The 18,048-nt window shown below is 53.0% G+C and overlaps 1 protein-coding gene and 1 pseudogene across 1 annotated transcript in view; both read left to right on the top strand.

Moving 5' to 3' along the window:
- The window catches only part of FSTL4 (follistatin like 4), a 294,835-nt gene extending 282,425 nt beyond the window's left edge, over nucleotides 1-12,410 (top strand). The window contains exons 14-16 of the mRNA XM_069484454.1: nucleotides 3,692-3,799; nucleotides 9,284-9,393; nucleotides 11,708-12,410. Of these exons, the coding sequence (XP_069340555.1) occupies nucleotides 3,692-3,799; nucleotides 9,284-9,393; nucleotides 11,708-12,410 (921 nt within the window). The remainder of the gene's footprint in view (nucleotides 1-3,691; nucleotides 3,800-9,283; nucleotides 9,394-11,707) is intronic.
- Nucleotides 6,149-6,243, top strand: LOC138393289 (U6 spliceosomal RNA; annotated as a pseudogene).
- Nucleotides 12,411-18,048: the final 5,638 nt, after the last annotated feature.

The following is an 18,048-nucleotide window of genomic DNA, read 5'->3' as shown; positions in this document are numbered from 1 at the left end:
GTAACAGGTGCGAAGGGGCGGTGTCAGGCACAGGTGCAAACAGGTGATCCGGTGGGAGGTGGGTAGATGAACTTCTCTGCTGGACGTTTGAGCAGAGGTGAAGGCTGAACCTGAGACTGCAGTGACCAGGCGTGTGGCAGGACTGCTGGGCCACGGGGAGGGCCCCCGTGGGGACTGTGGGTGTGAACCCCGTGGGGACTGTGGGTGTGAACTGGAAGTGAGACCCGTCCGCAGGGGTCTCTCTGCTTCCAGCCACGCTCAGCTGCCCCGGGCAGGCGCAGTGTGCGGAGAAAGTTGGAAAGAACTGGGGTTGGAGTGTCGCCCGGCAAATACGGCAGGATGTTTTCTACCTTTTTTTATTGACTCCCCTGGCCAGAAAATGCCTAAAATTCTTTTGTTGTATAATACTATGATAGTGCCTAAATCAGACTTAACTAGTGTTTCCTTGGTATAATGTTCCCATCCTTTTACTTTCAACTTTTCTATGTCATTATATTTAAGATGCTCTTTTATCAAACCACATGTAGTTTGATTTGGGGTTTTATCTACTTTAATGGTCTTTTACTTGGAGTATCTGATCCATTTATATTTAATGTAATTACACAGTTGAGTTTTATCTGTTTGTGTTGCTTTTTCTCCTTTTGCTTTCCTTTGGATTTGTCAAACATTATTATTATTCTATTTTTCCCTCTCTTAGCTTGACTGTGAACTCTTTTATATTGTTGCTATTAACACGGGAGAGACTGCAACAGGCACCATTGCGTCAAATTGTTACTTCACACTCTCACTCCTTTATCCCTCCTCCTGCCGTTTGCATTATTGTGGTGACGAATTTTAACTCCATATGTAATTTAACCCCACAAGACATGACATAATCAATAGTAATTATATTCGTTCACACATCTACCCTTTCCATTGGTCTTTAGGATAATCTTTTAATAGTTCTATATTTGTTTGAAAATATCTTTATTTTCTATCTCTGAAGGATGTATTCACTGGGCATAGAATTCTATATTGGCAATTATTTTCTTTCAGCATTTTAAGATGTCATTGCGTTATCTTTCATTGGTTTTAGGCCAACTCTCAGTCTTATTGGTGCTCCTTTGAAGCTAATGCATCATTTTTTCTCTACTTTTCAGATGTCCTCTGTGGTGTTTAGCAGCACTGTGATGTGCAGGGATACGGTTCTGTGTATTCGTTCTGATTTGTTGTCCACAGAGGTTCTTGAATATGCATTGGTACCTTTCATCAGATCAGAAAATTCTCAGCCATTATTTCTTCAACTATTCTGCCTCATTTTCACTCTAACCTCTTCTTCAGGAATCTGTTAAAGACTTTTCCGTTGCATCCCAAGGGTCTCTTTCTACTTCAGTTTGAATATGTTCTATCCGCCTTTCAGTTTGCTAATCGTGTCTTCTTCTGTGTCTGATAAGGGTTTAACAAAACCTATTAAGTTCTTATTCACCTATTGCATTTTTCACTTTTAAAGTTTCTACTTCATTCCCTTTTTGTATATAAATTCTTAATTATCTCTTTACGGATCAGCTTTGAGTCTGTTACCATTGTCTTTTATCATCAGTGGCTTGGGATGCCAAACGTCCTATATGAAAAGTTACAGAGACTTTCGCTAGCTCTCACCCACCACAGAGGGGTCACCTTTTCCTCTGCGAGGCAGAGAGAACTAATGGCTGAACTGAAGCTTCCGTAAGGTCAGTCTGCCTCTAACGCACCCCTAATCCCAGGGCTTCCTCCCCAGGATCTCTTCCCTATTCTTGTTCCTCAGAACATGGATACTATGTTCGGATAGATAATTCTGTTCTGAATTCCAGAGAGTTTTGGTTTAGCTCTTCAGCCTCGTGCTCCACCCCACTTCAGAGTAAGAATGTGAAATCCGATGGGAGAAGATTAAGCCGAGAGCAGCTGCAAGTCAAAACTCTAAGGGAGATTTGCTGTCAAGAGCGAAAGCGCATGCAGGAGGCTAGAGACGGCGTGAAGACGGTATCACTGCTGACGGGTTAGGAAGCTCTGGGTAGAGCAGTGGCAGGTGCTAAAGCCTTTGGTGGATGAAGGGACGTGTCCAGGAAGCTGGCAGGTGACGGGAACAAGGAGGGGTAGCTGGAGGCTACGAGGGACCTGGAGTCTAGGAAAGCAAAAACAGCCTCTACTTCAGGCTCAGGGGACAGGAGTTTTTAATTGGAGCAAGAAAGTAAAGGGTGAATTCAAAGATGTTGACTGGAGAAGAGACCTTGGAAGGGGGCTGAGCACCCTGAGGAGTCTGTATGTCGGGATCAGCTCATCAGTGATGAGGGTGATTGGGAGCCACGGTATTGGGTGAGTGCAGGCAGGAAAGGACGTAGGAAGAGAGAGGGTCAAAGATGAAGGCCTGAGAGGTCAAGATGAAGAGGAGAAGCCAGGGGGGTGGGAGGCCAAGTAAGAAAGTATCTCTAGAAGGAAACAGTTAACCAAGTGAAATCTTCCTGACAAGTAAAAGGAGGATTATAAAGTGATCTCCGAGTTTGGCATGAAGACAGAAACTTGGTAGAAATGAGTTAAGGAACAGTGGATCCAGGACACCCCAGACAGTTCTTTAGAGACATTTTTACCAGTGGAGGCAAAGATGATGCCGTTTCCCCCAGATCAGAAAGGCCAGAGTGTGGGTGGGTGAAATTACAATTTCTGAAATCATACTGACAAGGTGTAAGTTGTGGTTCCTGAGGTGAGGAGGAGGATAAGACCACTGGAACCCAGAAGGAACGGAGAAAGCAGGGCTTTGGAGATTTGAAGGCGCCAAACTTTGTGACCAGGTGAGTGGTAGAGGTGACAGTGAGCTGTGTGTCAACATCGTTAGTGACCAGGATGTTGACCAAGGACAAGAAGAGCAGAGGGTGATGGTCTAGCCATATGCTCAGAAGCAGCTGTGTTCTCGGTCAGTGCAGTGACTGCCTGGGTCCCAGAGGAGCGGCACAAGAGCCTGCTCAGAGCAGAACAAAGGTAGAGAAGGGTGACAATCTCGAAGTCCACCCGGGAAGGGCCAGCTCACCAGAGTGCCAGCCACAGCGTAGCCCAGTGCAGGACAGCGAGGGTCCAAGAGGCCCACAAGTCTTCCAGGAAGAGTGTCTGGAGCTGGTGCCCAGGTGGAAATCTTAGAGCCTCTGTGTTCAGGCTTTTTCCAAGTTGGCCTCCATCTCTTTAAGAAAAACGACACAAGAAAAAAAGTTGTTAAAAGGGAGAACACTGGCCAGCACGGTGGCTCACGCCTGTAATCCTAGCACTCTGGGAGGCCGAGGTGGGAGGATTGCTCGAGCTTAGGAGTTCAAGAGGAGCCTGAGCAAGGGTGATACCCCGTCTCTACTAAAAATAGAAAAAATTAGCCGGGCATGGTGGCAGGGACCTGTATCCCAGCTACTGGGGAGACTGAGACAGGAGGACGGCTTGAGGTTCCTGTGAGCTATGCTGACACCACTGCACGCCAGCCCAGGCAACAGAGCGAGACATTTGTGCCTCTGAGAAAAAGGGGGATCGTTGGAAAAAGGGGGATCATTGGCAAGGCTCCTAGGCCTTGGATGCCTTCCTAGGCCTAGGCTCCTGGGTGCCTTCCCCTCACCCAGGAGTGACATCCACACACACACAGCCCAGAAATGCCATCATGTCATGGTGCACAATGACCAACTTGCCACTATTTTTTTTCAAGTCCATAGGTGTGGACCCTCTGCCGGCTAAGCTGTCCTATGACAAGTCACACGACCAAGTCTGGGTCCTGAGCTGGGGGGACGTACACAAGTCCCACCCAAGCCTCCAGGTATGTTGAGCTCGGCAGGCGGGTCCCCACTCCACGGAAAGGGGGACTCTCCCCCTGCTGCCCTGGGTGCCTAACCACATTCATCCAAAACATGCCCCTAAAGACTCAAGGAGAGAGTAGGAAGCAGCCGCAGGCCCCTGCCCCTCACAGTAGCGATGACGATGGACAGGATTCTGATGTCATGGCAACCAAAATGCAGCACCCATGCCCACAATACCTGCTGCTCCTGAGCCCGTAGCTGCTGGGGCCAAACAACGAGGCCCTGGCGTCCTGGCTGTGAGCAGGGGACGGGGCCGGCTGACCAGGCTGGAGACCTTGTCGAGGCAGCAGTCACAGCCCTAAACAAAAGTGCGTTTGCTAAGTGCTGGCACCGGGCAGGGGAGGGAAAGCTGAGTAATTTGCCTGTGGTCCAGGCCGTGTGGCTCTGGACCCTATGTCAGCCCCTGTGCTGCCCCTTACAGGGGGCCGTGGGGACCCCTCTCTCCCTCAGCAGGGGCCTGGGAGGACGCAGCACCACAGTGATCCGAAGGCTGGTTTGCTCAACCCTCCCGGCGAGGGGGCACAGAGCCATTCTGGGTGCACAGGAGAGAAGACAACTTCTTCCTTCCACGCAGCGGCTGCCTCCGGACCCTGGGGCGTAATGCTCGCTCAGGACCCCGGGCGCGAAGCTTCCTCCTGGACCGGGGAGAAGACACTACTCCGCTTGCTGTAAACTGAGGCTCTTGTCACTTAAGGGACACCACCACCCACCATGGGGCCCCAGTGCTGACAAAGTAACAATCGCCTGTCAGAGCAGCCAGAGTAACAGCCCGGAGAAATAAGCACTGCAGGAAACCCAAGAGGAGCCACGAGGAAAGAATTTTCTGGAACTAACAACAAAAACGACTTCCCAGCTTAAAACTGCACTGAACAAGTTGAAAAACACATAGTTCCTACTGAGACCCAAAATAGCAGCCTGAAAGGTAAAGAAGAAAATCTCTCTCAAATCACAGAGCAAACGTATGAAGAGCTCGAGACCTGCAGTGGGAACAACAGAAGTTGAGAAAGGGAAGGTGATGACTGGAACGGAATCAAACACCAAGTGAATGTGGGATAACATGTCCAAGTTGAAGAAATTTAATCTTGCAGATTGAAAGGAATCCAAAGTTCCAGGCTAGACCGAAATAGCAGGTCTCTGTACTTATTGATAAAATTCCAGAACTCCCAGGATAAAGGGAAAATCTTAAAAGTTTTAGGTCGGAAAGAAGAAGTTACCTATAAAAGGAAAACCAAGCAAATTAGCATCGGACCTCTCACCTCCCACAGGAGCTGGAAGAACCTGGAATCACATCTACCTAAACGAAAGGGCTGAAACCCGGGAGTCCTAGTCCCAGCCGGAGCATCAGTGACCTGTCAGGACAAAGATGTGCCTGAGAATCCAGGGCCCCATCCGAGGACGGATACCAGACAAACATCAGGGGAACCGGATGAGAGGGGAAGGGCATTTCAATTAGAAACGTATTAAATTATTTCAGTAAAGATGAGAGTAGAGAGTGCAGGCAGAAGGAGGGAGGAAAAATACTGGAAAAAAAAAAAATCTCACTCTATTGGGTTAAGAAAGGATATGGAGAATGGTGTTGAGAAGTGAGTATCTCATTATTCCCAATATGACATGCTGGATTTTCCTATTAAAAGCAGAGATGATCAAAGTTGATTTAAAAAAGAAAACTAGCAATAACCTGAAGTGGTAAAAAAGGTTGTATTTAAAAGAGTGAGAATAGTGATGACAGGTAAACAAAAAGATGTGCATGAGTGATAATGTTAATATCAGACAAGAGGAAGGTTAGGATTAAAAGCACTAAATCGCATATTGAGAGACATTAGGGGATGAACAGCCAATCTATATCAAACAACGTAACAACTAAATACATAAAACAAGAGTGATTAAAAATACAAGAACTTGATTAAAAATGTACTTAAATGAAAGAAAATAACAGGAAATTAAATAATATAAACAAGGAACTTGGTTTAATATATAGAAAACCTATGTCCACATACACAAAGTGTATCACTAAGGAAAACTTTAAAATTTTTGCAAGAATAGATATTATCTGATAATTAAGAAAACAATTCTAGATAGCTATTAAAAGTAAAATTACAAATTGTCTCAAAAGCAGTGAAAAAGAGACTATTTCACATCAAAACCTATGGGACACAGAGAAAGTTGTCCCCAAAGAATATTTGTGGCTCAAAAGCCTGCAAAGGAAGTATTTGTTTTAAGAAATTAGAAAAAGAACAAAGTTACTGGCTAGAAGGCATTTAAAAAGACTGAAATTAATAGAACACCAAAAAAAGGTGCTCACTTTGGCAGCACATGTATTAATACTAAAATTGGAACAACACAGAGAAGATTAGCAGGCATAGGCAAGGATGACACACAAATTTGTGAAGCATTCCATATTTTTAAAATGTTTCCCTCAGAGTAGTGATATTCCTGAAAACTTCAGTGTACATCACAGTATATAAAAACACTTGGTATTTTTACATAAAATAAAGTTTTGTTCTGGACCCAGAAAAAAAAAAAGAACAGATGGATTAACTCTTCACAACCCTGATAAAGAAAAAAAAAAACAAAAATAGATAAAATAAGGAATGAAAGAAAACAGGGATATTATTGCAGATACAAGAAGATGAAAGGAACTGAAAAATACTACTACATTGCAACTCAGAGGCAAATTTTAAAATCTAGAGGAAATGGATGATTACTTGCAAAATGTAAAAATAAATAAAAACTGACCTATGAAATAGAGCAATTACCATAGAAGATTTTTTTAAAGATTAAAAAATGTATAGGTGAGTTTTATCAAGTCTTCAAAATAGAGATAACTTTAATATTATTTGACCTATCCCAAGATCATGGGGGAATATGTATAGTTCCTTAAAGAGCCAGTATAATTATCATCTCACTTATGAACACAGAAGCAAAGTTCCAAACACAACACTAAGACCAGAGTCCCGCGCTGTGTCTAAAGGCGTGAGCAGGGACACAGTCCCAGGACACGGTGACAGTCACTCAGGATTATTCATAACACCAACAAATTAAAAGAGAAAAAAATGTAGGATACCTTTAATAAATGCTGAAAAGGTATTTCATTAAATACAGAAGGCATTCTTAATAAAAAGCCTAAAACTAGGAATAGAAGGAAATTCTCTAAATACAATAAAGACTATTTCCTCAAAACCAACAGTATATCTTTGCCTAAATGACAAAGCACTAAAAGCATTTTCATACCAGAAATTAGACCACGATGCCATCACCGTAACTGGAAAGTCTATGACGTGCATTATCACAAGAAAGAAACAAAGGTGGAATAAACCTACCTGCGTCACTGTGGGCAAGGGCTAAGGAAACCGGTTGCAGAAGCCGCTCCTGGGCAGGTCACCGGCACAGCCTCCGTGGGGAGCAAGTGGAAAGAAACAGGAGCCAAAAGCCTCAAAGAACAGTTTCTGATCCAGCAACTTGACTTCTCAGGCTTCATCCGAAGGCCAAAATCATGGCTGTGGACAAAGATTTAGGTACAACTCGATGTGTTACTGCGTTACTTATATTTGCAAAACATTGAAAACAATGTCCTACTATTGTTTCTGAGCATCCAGCACTGAGGGATTTGTTGCGCAAACGTGGCTACGACTCCACGGAGGTGTTTCCGTGAACGCGGCTCATTGCACCAAGGCCTCTCCGGCCCCCAGTTTTTGAACATTTGGCATCTTCTCCAATTCCGCCCAGAACGCTCCTGCCCAGCCTCTCCCGGGCCAGCGTTCAGCTGCCTCTCAGCCCGTCTCCCTGGGTGCACTGTTCCCCTGTCCTTCCACGCGTCACTCCTCGGCTGGCCTCGCCCACCCTCTGAGCGAGATGCCAGCCTTCCGGGACCCCCTGCCGACCGCCGGGCATGTCCTGACATTCAGGCCCGAACGTGCATCTCCCGAGCCGAGCCCACGGAGCTAGCGAACTCGGGGGCTTCACGGTTATCTCTGGGGCTCTTACGGGCCCAGCCACGTGCTGGGATACAAGAGAAGCTGAGAAGGAACTCGTGGCTCGGAGAAACAAGGCGGCCGTGCCCACGCCAGTTCCGTGGCCCGCGGTACTTGAGGAAGTAACCTCTGATTATGGGGTGTCAGAGCGGCGAAGTGTGAGTGACACCGACTGATGACAGCCTGTAATTTTCCACCTAAGCTGAAATGCCAGGCCTGATACCAAGCAATGATCGCAGGGCAGCTTGGAATTCTCCAGCATTTTCCTTCACACTCTAAGATCCAGCTTCCTAATGCTGGTATTTTCTTAATGACAGTTCTATGAATTTTTTTTTCCTATGCACTTGCCATGGAAGTATCATTTGGCCGTTTAAAAAATAAATCACAAGAAAATAACCTAAGGCAACTTCAGACCTGCCCAGGACGGAAGCCCGCAGCGTGCAGCACTCCGGGCCAGCACTCTGCGTGTTCAGGGGTCTGGCGTCTCCCTCCCGTCCCGCCCAGAGGGTCTGGGCTCGTCCGGGGGGAGCCCTCGAGCCAAAATTGCCTGCAAGCTGGCCAAGCCCCTCATCCGGCTGCCGGTCTGCACCCTCGCGGGCAACGGCCTAGAACCAGAAGACGGATGGGCACATGCAGAGGGCGGGAGACAGCCAGCTGCCTGGGCCTCAGTGGCGACCAGGGGGCTGCCCAGCCTGACCCCTCCCTCATCCCGTCCGACCCCCACACCACCCAGCTCTGTCCGAAGCTGCCGGTGCGCCCTTCCCTGCCACAAACACAGCGGGGACAGGCCTCTCGTTGCCTCCTGCTGCGTCCGCCAGGGAGACAGTGTTACCCCCGGGGAAACAGAGGCAGCCGTGCTCTGTCACTACCGACTTGTACAAAGCACAAAGTGCACTTTCCCCAGCAAGGCCCCTCTGTGCGACCAGAGCCTCTTCCCGGCACTCTAGCTGCGAGACGTCTGAACTCCGCGAGCAGCATCTGCGTGCCCAAGACCCCCTGCCGGACGTCGACCTTCTCCAACAAATGCTCCCGTCGCCACTCGCAGAAACGCCCCGTCTGCAGCATCCGACAGATCCCTGGGACGTGGCCCAGGCACTGGCACCACATAAAAATGAATTCCCAGCAAACAATTCTGCCATTTTCCTGACCGAAAGCTCCTCCCTCTGTTCCTAGGGGCCCACACCTGGCGGAGGTGGGCGTCCCTGTTTGGGGAGGAGGAGGTTGTCTCTGAGCAATCAGGGTGACGTTTCAGCTCTGGGGACCTCCCTCGGGCCCTCGCTCTGTGGTGGTGGTGGCTGACTGAGGAGGAGGAGGAGGGAGCAATTGGGGCGTTCACCCCTGCCCCACACCTCCTCCCCCGGGAAGGCTGGGTCCCTGCCTGTGACCTACCCAGAGCTCCCACTTTGCTCCTGCCCCGGTCCTGGGACTGTGGGGTGCTCATCACCGACCTCACGGGACTCCGCTCTGTTGCAGGTGATCACGGAGGCCAGCAGCGGCCAGGGCCAGCACCTCATCCGCACCCCGTTTGCAGGGGTGGACGACTTCTTCATTCCCCCGACAAACCTCATCATCAACCACGTCAGGTGAGACCGACTCAAATGCCTCCAAGCCGCTCCACACCCCAGCTCAGCCCCGCAAGGGGCAGCTTTGCCCGGGGGACGGGGACGGGGGCGGGGGCGGGGGCGGGGGGGCGCCTGCTCCTTTCCCATCTCCCTGCTCCCTCTGTGCTGGGTTTGGACACCACCAGGAAGAGACAGAGAAATGGACCCGTCTCTAGAACGGCGGGCCCAGAGCCCAGCCCTCACCGTGCAGAGTCCGCGACTCTGTCAAAGAGGGTTCTCGGCTCCTACGCCCTCAGGGGCCCCGTGAGGTCAGGGGGTTTCATCCTCAAGGTGAGGACAACATAGGAAGAATCAACGGCGCCAAATTGAGCACCCTCCACCTGCTATACACAAAAGTCTAGAAGAAGCGGTCTTGACCCCCATTTTACATCCAGGAATTGGCAGAGTCAGACTGAATGCAAAGCCCAGTCTGCCCTCGGTGCCCCATCCTGCCTCCTTCCTGACCAACCCCAGCCCAGGATTCCTCTGGAAGCCCCCCCAGACCTCCGTGCAGGGGCCGCACAGAGATCAGCCTTCCTGATTGCCGTGGTTTCCCACCATCCAAAACCACCTAATGACAGCAGCCACGGCCTCCACTGCCAACCTCATCCCCATCCCAGCCGGCCACCCCCTCCCTGTTCATTTCAGAGAGTCTCCATGGCTAGGAGACCCAGCCTGCTCTCCAAGTCACCAAGCCCCTAACTGTCCTGGGGCACTACGTGTGCCCTTCTGTCATCTGCCACCAAGCACCTGCCTCCAGGAAGACATGATCCATTTTCACAAGCTGGGGACTCGTCCACAGAAGACAACCACTTTGCAAATCCCCTCACCATGGAGACCACCTGCGCAGGACCCTCTGGCTTTGCCCTAAAGGGCGCAACCCTCCCAAGGATGCCAAATCCAGCTGGAGTTGCACAAACTCAGAGGCATTGCAGCTCCTGGGAGAGGCTTTTACCCTGCAGGTCCTACTTAGGGGTGGGGTTTTCTTCCTTGCTCTTTCAGGATGCTTTAAAGGCATGCCTGGCGGTGGGGAGCATTTTCCTCCACTCTGGGGTACAGTTTTTAAAGAGAAAATCATGGAAGAGCTTTTGCTCTGTCGCTGCAGGTGTACCTAGCGCCAGGGACTTGGGCACAGGCTCTCGAGACCAAAGGGAAGTTCCAGCTGGAGTCGGGCCTTTCCACACTTTTAACCAGCCTCCAAAAAGGAATTTCAGAAAGTTCACCTGGGAGCGACCCCCACCTACTTGGGCTCCTCCTCCAAAGCTTCCTCTTAGAGCTAATCGTCCCGGCAGCCCCAGGAAGGAGCTGCCCCTGTCAGAGTCCACGGAGGCTCAGAGAGGCAGGCAGCTTGCCGGGCACCGTGGCAGCACCAGGCCAACCGGCTGCAGTGGTCCAAGCTGCCCTCGGCACTCCTGCCCACGTCATCAGGGTGGCCAGGGAAGGGACTGCCCCCGACATGCCTCGCCCAGGGGACAGGGGGACTGACAGGAAATCTGTTCAGCTGCCTCTGTGTCCTCAAATTCTGACTCACAAGTTAGTCTAGAAAACAGCAAGACATAGGATCTCCTATCTTGTCCTCATGGCAGGCAGGGTCCGGGCAGTCACCTCTTGCCCTTTTCCTCCACGCTCCCCTTCCAGACACGGGCCCCCCACTTCCCAGCTGGCACAGGCCTCAGGGAAACGGGTCACCGGCCTCCCCAATGGTGGGATGCTGAAAGCCCTTTCTCCCTCCCGCTTCACCTTTTCTGAAGACGAGTGCGTGTTCCAAGAGCATAAATCCCCAGGCGCCGTGGCTCACACTTACAATCCCAGTACTTTGCGGGCCAAGGCATGAGGACAGTTTGAGATCAGCTTGGGCAACACAGCAAGACCCCGTCTCTACAGAAACTTTAAAAATTAGCCAGGCGTGGTGGTGCTCACCTGTAGTCCCAGCTACTTGGGAGGCTGAGGCTGGAGGCTCACTTGAGTCCAGGAGTTTGAGGCTGCGGTGAGCTATGATGAGGCCACTGCACTCCAGCCTGGGCAGCAGAGAAAGACCCTGTCTCAAAAAAGAAACAAAAAAGGAGCATAAATCCAGCAACAATTGTAACTCAACTGCATTTGGTTTGAGATCATAGATAATTTGATTATGAAGCCATCCCCTGGAAGAATCATAGATCTCATTAATAGGCTTTTAGCTCACTAAGGGATTATGACAAGGGGAAAAGGGAGAAGGGACAATCGTTTAAGACAAGTGACAGATTCCTATCCCTCAAGGAGGCCTCTCGACCTCTGACCTCAGTTCTTCCTCCCCCAGGTTCGGCTTCATCCTCAACAGGTCTGAGCCCGCGCTCCACAAGGTGGACCTGGAGACGCTGGCGCTGCTCAAGACCATCGCGCTGCGGCGCCACGGCTGCGCGCCCCGGGCCATGGCGCACACGCACCGGGGCGGCTACTTCTTCATCCAGTGCCGGCGGGATGGCGCTGCTCCCGCCGCCCGGCAGCTGCTCGTGGACGGCGTCACGGACTCGGTGGTCGGCCCCAACGGCGACATCGCCGGCACCCCGCACGTGTCCCCGGACGGGCGCTTCGTGGTCAGTGCGGCGGCCGACAGCGCCCAGCTGCACGTGCAGGAGGTCACCGTGCGCGGCGAGATCCGGACCCTGCACCGCCTGGCGGTGAGGCCGGGCGTCTCGGACGTGGCGTTCCAGCGCTCCTCGGCCGAGGCCAACCGGTACGACGTGTTCGCCACGCTGCAGGCCGAGCCGGGCCTGCTGTGCCTGGAGCTGCCCGCGGGGACGAGCCGCGTGCTGGGGAACCTGAAGCAGCCGCCCGCGGGGCCGGCGCCGCCCTGGGGAGGACCCCGGAGGATCGTGAGGGACAGCGGGCTCTTCGGGCAGCACCTGCTCGCCCCGGCCCGGGAGTCCCTGTTCCTCGTCAACGCGAGGCGAAAGGCGCTGCGCTGCGAGGTGCCGGGCGTGAAGGGCGGGACGACAGCGGTGTGGGTGGGCGAGGCGTGAAGGCCGGGCGCCCCCGCCGACACCGCGCCCCCAGCAGGCGCGTGTACATTTTTCAGACAAAAGCAAAACCCTGTATTCGCTTCGTGGTGACACTGGTCTCCCTGCAAGTTTCCTGGTGTGAGGTCTGCGCCGCCGCGAGACTGGGGTCCGTGGGGACGTTGGTCTGCACCGTGAGCGGCAGCGAGGACACGTGCTGCCGCGTGAAGGAACCGTTTCCGGGCCGGCCGCCCATCCGTTACCTGGGGCCGCGGGATCCTGCTTTCCAGGCTGAGGCTTTGTCACTCGCCTTCGCGTAGTCACCGTCCTTTCCCGCCAGCCCCAGCCGGACTTGACCCTGGCCAGTGGCCTGGAGGCCGGCCGGCCGGGCTCTCCGTCCCCGCGTGGCCGCCCGCCGCCTTCCCGGCCACCGCTTGCTTTTCTTTCCATGGACTTGTCAGCCTGCGGGAGCGCCCGCAGGACGTACTTCATCTTGGGGGATGGGGAAATCACTCTCTTTATTTTGGAAATTTTTGATTAAAAAATAATTTTTTATAATCTCAAATGCTAGTACGCAGAAAGATGAAGTCTGAGGTCCGCTGTGTTCTTCCCTGCCTTAGCCAGGTCTCTGGGGGTCCCAGCCAGACAGGGCGGTGGGCGTCTACGAATACCGGCCCGTAAACCATCGCCAGCCCTGGTTCTCCAAGTGCAGATCAGCTACCCTGTCGGTACAGACTCAGTTCTGTGCTGGGACCCCAAGAGGCCAGGACAAGCTCCGTGTGCTCTGCTTCTCGCCACAGAAGGGGGCATTTCAGTAGCCAGGTCCAGACCCCCGATTCGGGGCACGCTGGTCCCGCCCGACAAGGTACGGGCAGCCTCCACGCTCAACACACAGGCCCCAGGGACAGGCGTGGGTCCCGGCGGGCTCTCCAGGCTGCACCTTCTCTTGTCTGCCCGTGGCCTGTGCACTCAGCCCCCGAGCACTGCACAGAGAGCACGTCCCAGCAAGGGTCTCCTTACACGCCCCGGCACACACACTCCACAGCCCGGCATGCGAAGGCTGCAGGCTGGCACTGCTGCGGCATTCCCTAACGTCTCCGGCGACAGAGACTCCCAGGTGGGCATCAAAGAAGTAACCCAACCGGCCCTGTGGAGACCGCCTCGGTCCGAGACTGTCGGCAAAAAAGAGGGTCCCTTGGTTCTCAGAACACTCCTTCCCTCTGTCTCATGCCAGTGGCCAAAACTTACAGGATTACATGATTGCTCCACAAGCCACACGGGGTTGGGAGAGGTGGTCCCGCCACAGACACTTTAGCTAATCCAGCCCCTTCCACCTGCTGACAGGGCCGTGATTTTCCCTTGCTTCTAAGGAATGACCCCTTTCAAGGAGAGGAAGACCGAGACTCTGCATCACTCTTAACACTCGCGGCTGGTTCTCACTCCCACCTGACTGCCCAGCCCACCTGCCCCCACCTCCTTTCCTGAGGTCAGCCCCTTCTCTGGCATGTCTCGTGTGTCTGAGCCCACCGAATTCTTGTCCCCTGCAGCTCCCAGGAGTGTGCTAGCATGACATGTACGTCCATCTTCTAGAGTTCAAAGGTAAGCTATGCAGACACAGGTTATGGAAACTGACCTCAAAAGGCTAACGTTCATTTTCGCAATAGCCGGAGGGGTGGCTAACACATCTCGCCCTTTCTTTCTTTTTTCTGCCTCAATGTCTTGATGCATTTGCTCCCAAACTCCCATTTTTACCACTGAAATTCTCCAACCTTCATCAAATTCTTCTGGTAAAATCTTTTAAATTGTGTCAGCCCCTGGCAGAGAAAAAGTGTCTGAGCCTAAAGGAAGAAGAGTCCCACTGACTGCCAAGCCGGAACACCGGCCCCTGAGCTGCAGGATTCCTAAGTAAAAGACCAGTCTAATGCGAACTAGCATTTAAAAAAACAAATCGGGAGTGAAGGAGTCGACTTCTGCAGCATCTGTTCCTTTTCCGCCATCCCTTCCATCTGCAAGTGTGTCTGGAAAGCATGTCTGCCCTTCTCTGTCCTCACGTGCAGCTACAGGACATGGCCAGCCCAGGTCCCACAGCCAGCGTGCCGGACACATGGAATCCAAGCAGGCTCGAAGCCCAGGCCAGAGCCCTGGGAGTCCAGGCCCAGGAGGCAAAGTCACACCTGCAGGGGGCAGATGTGACTCAGCAGTGAAACCCGCAGGGCTGCCCAGCTGGGGGTGGGGACGGTGGCCGGACCTGCCCGGCCTTCCTGCCCCACCTCAGCCCAGAAGCAGCGGGAGGACACAGCGTGAAAGCCACCGAGGGAGGGCTGTCACTGCAGGTACGTCAGCAGGTCACCCTCCTGCTGAACACGCAGGGTCAATCCACAACTCATATTTTGTATTATTAAAGAAGTATTGACTTTTCCAAAAGCATCACCAAACTGTCTCAGTAATTTTGAAATAGAATTTCACAAAAATCCAGGTTTTTTCTTTACGAAATGACAAATTATCTGCACCTGTAGAGACAGAAGGCTTCTAAATGAGGCCTTCTGCCCTTTGAGCACGAAGGTTCTGGGTCCAAGCGCCCACCCAGCCAGCCCAGACGGATGGTCGAAAGAGGGACTGTGGGCTTCCGGATGATATCGTGAACCTCCTGCATGAGCAGGCCTCAGAGCGGGCCACCCTCAGCATGGCAAAGCCACCATCCCCATCTCAGCAATGCTGGCCAGCCAGCCCTACCCGGGGCCGGCCCAGGCTCATGTCTTCAGTCTCCAAGCCATTCCGGAAGATGCTGGAAGAGCCCTGTAACTCTCGGCTGGGGCCAAACGCTAATACCAACCTTAGGTATCTGACCTGAACATAACATCCCCAGAAACAGAAACTCAGTCCCCACAATCTCCACCCGCCGCCCAGCCGTCCCCCGGGTCCCTGCTCACCTGTGCAGACCAGGGCTCCCAGCCCCAGGTGGGTGCCTAGGACGACGGCTCGGCCCCCAGAACGCAGGAGCGGCTGCCACCGTGCAGAACCGCAGCCGCTGGGTCTCCGTGCGGGACGCAGCAGGAGCTGGCTTCGCACGGCCTCATCTTCTCGTTTTCTGTTGACCAGTAACCTGTGAACTAAAGAAGATTTCAGAACTGAGATGCAAAACAGATTCATTCTGGATATATTTTTCTACAAGGGGCTTAAACAGTGTAGTCGATTCATCATTCGCAATGTGTTTTGTTCACATACCAGACGCTGAACCATCTTCACTAGCAAATCCTGCAGTTCTCCCCCACCCCCGAGAAGCCTCCGGGACAGTCGACGCCACCCCCACGCCCCCCCACCCACCATGCATCCTCCAAGCTACCTCACACTCTCCCCGCACCCAGCACCGCCGGAACGCTGCTCCGACAGGTGACATTGGACAATTGCAGTGCTGCCACTGAAGTCCTCTGCCAGCCTCCCCCACCCGGTCAGAACCCCCTGGGACGCAGCTCCTTGCTGCCCAGAATCACCCCCCAACCCAGCTTGCAGGCCATGGCGTTAGATGGCCGAGACTAGAGAGCGTCGCTCACAAGTGTCAGGGGAGTTGGACGTTATCCAGCAGGCGCAGGGACCATGACGTGGTGGCCAAGCCGCCTGGGTTAGAGGCCCGAGCGCCCAGCCTCCCTCCACTCCCCTGTCACTCTCTGCCTCTCCTGTCCCTGTCCCGTGTCGCAGGCCCCCTGCTCCTGAGCTGCTTCAGACCACCTCTACCATGCGGGGAGCAGCTGGCCTCATCGCTGCACCAGCCCCGGGGCCTTTGCTTGTGCTGCTTTCTTGCTTCGGGCACAAGTGAGAAGTTGCTCACACGCCAGACGCTTCTGTATTTGCTCCCAGATTGGCATGCAGGCAAAGCAGTTTTGCTCAAGGAAGTCACTAGCTGCCTTGGTTTCTCTCCAAAATCACAGAGATCATAAAACAGAGATGCTTAAAAAATTCAAGGGGAAAAAAAAGACAGTGCCTGTCCTCAGGGTGTGACTGCAAGACCCCAAGTAGCCAGTGGAACGCGACCCACTCCCTGCTTTTGTCTACACCAGGTCACCTGCCAAGTCACTTGAGGATTTGAGCGTCTTATCTGGGCTTGCAGGCTCCGGGCAGCAGCTGACACCGCGGACGCTCGGAGACCAGCCTTGTCTCGGCACCCACGTCCGCCCCCAGGAGCCGCGGGCAGCGAGCGGGGAGGCCCAACTCGGCCAAACACGAATTGTGAAATTTCGGAAAACACGAGGGGAATGGCAATTATCCTCCAAAACTCAGTGAGGCTTCGTTGGCCAGCACCAGAGTGTTTAGCACGTGCTTCTATTTTTATTTATTTTTTTATCTTTTTGACAAAGCCACGACTCACACACCTTCTTTCCACACTCACCTTCACTGCCACGGACTCGACCTTTCCCACGTGGCCGTGCCCGAGGGGGCTTCAGAGGGCTCAGCCTGCACTCCACAAGGCAATAACCGCCCACTCGCCCCTGCAAGCCTGGTGACCGTGGCTCTCCACCTGTCACTGTGGCAGGATCAGAACACTGCCCTGCGGAGGCAGCCTCTTCAAGATCAGAGCTTTGTTGGCTGGTTGAGAGGCCCAAGAGCTCCAAAATAAGGAAATTTCCTAACTCTAAACCTGCATCCAGCATGACATCTGCCATCGGTTGGAGAGTTGTTGGTCCCCTGCTACTTGAGAGAGGTGAGGGACACAGAGCTGTAAGCCACCCACCCGGACCTGCAGCTCCCAGGGTGGCACCGCCTGGCCAGCACCCTCACCGCCTGGCTCTGGGGGCCGCCAGCCCCCGTCCTTCCCGGCCTGGTCCCGCGGCCTCCGACCCTCCCTGCTGTTCCCACTGTCTGCAGGCAGAGCTGGGCGTGGAGCTGTGCGGTCGTCACGCACTGTCTCGGGCTGCCGTGCAGCTACGTGACCCTCGAGACTGGGAGCCACACGCCACTTGCCCCGCTGAGGTTGTCCTCCCTCCCCGCTTCAGGAAACCGTCAGGTCTCCCACGTCAGGCAGATTACATTATTTTGAGCAGTTGTGTAGACTCCAAAATATATTTTCTGTAATCACCAGTATTTCTCAAAAGGCCTCCTCTAATTATTATACATGTGAATTTTTCCTTATTTATAAAATATATATAGATTATTTTTAATACATCAACTTTAGTAGGAATTTGTACCAGCACAGTAACAGTACGCGGCATTTGAAATGGGTTTGTGTTTACTTTGACGTGTCACGTGGTATGGAACACGCGGTGTATTTGCAGTCCCACTGGTATCAAGACGACTCACAAAGTACCATGAAGTGTTGCCATTGTAAATGCTCTTTTTCTGAGGATTTTACAATAAAACTTGAGAAAAGGGACCTTTTCCTGGGGCCAGTCTGTTTGCAGGTGTTGAAAAGAGAACGGACTGAGGCAGGACCTTCCCCCCGTCCCATCGCAGCTGCGGGTTCCTGGTGGTCGCCGCGAACGGCCCTGCCCGCGCCGGGTCCCAGGTGCTGCCGGACGGCAGAGCACCGGGACCCAGACACCATTTGCCCCAGGCCAGGTGTCAGCTCCCAAAACGCACAGACGTGTCTGGCTCGGAGCTGCTCGCCAGCTGCCCCGGCCGGTGCTGATCCGTCCTGGACGCTGATCCATGCTGAGCCACTCCGGGCTGT

This window comes from Eulemur rufifrons, chromosome 10, assembly GCF_041146395.1.
Source record: "Eulemur rufifrons isolate Redbay chromosome 10, OSU_ERuf_1, whole genome shotgun sequence".
Classification (NCBI taxonomy): Eukaryota; Metazoa; Chordata; class Mammalia; order Primates; family Lemuridae; genus Eulemur; species Eulemur rufifrons.
Note: the sequence above shows the minus strand (reverse complement) of the source record. Positions and strands in the feature narration are given on the sequence as shown.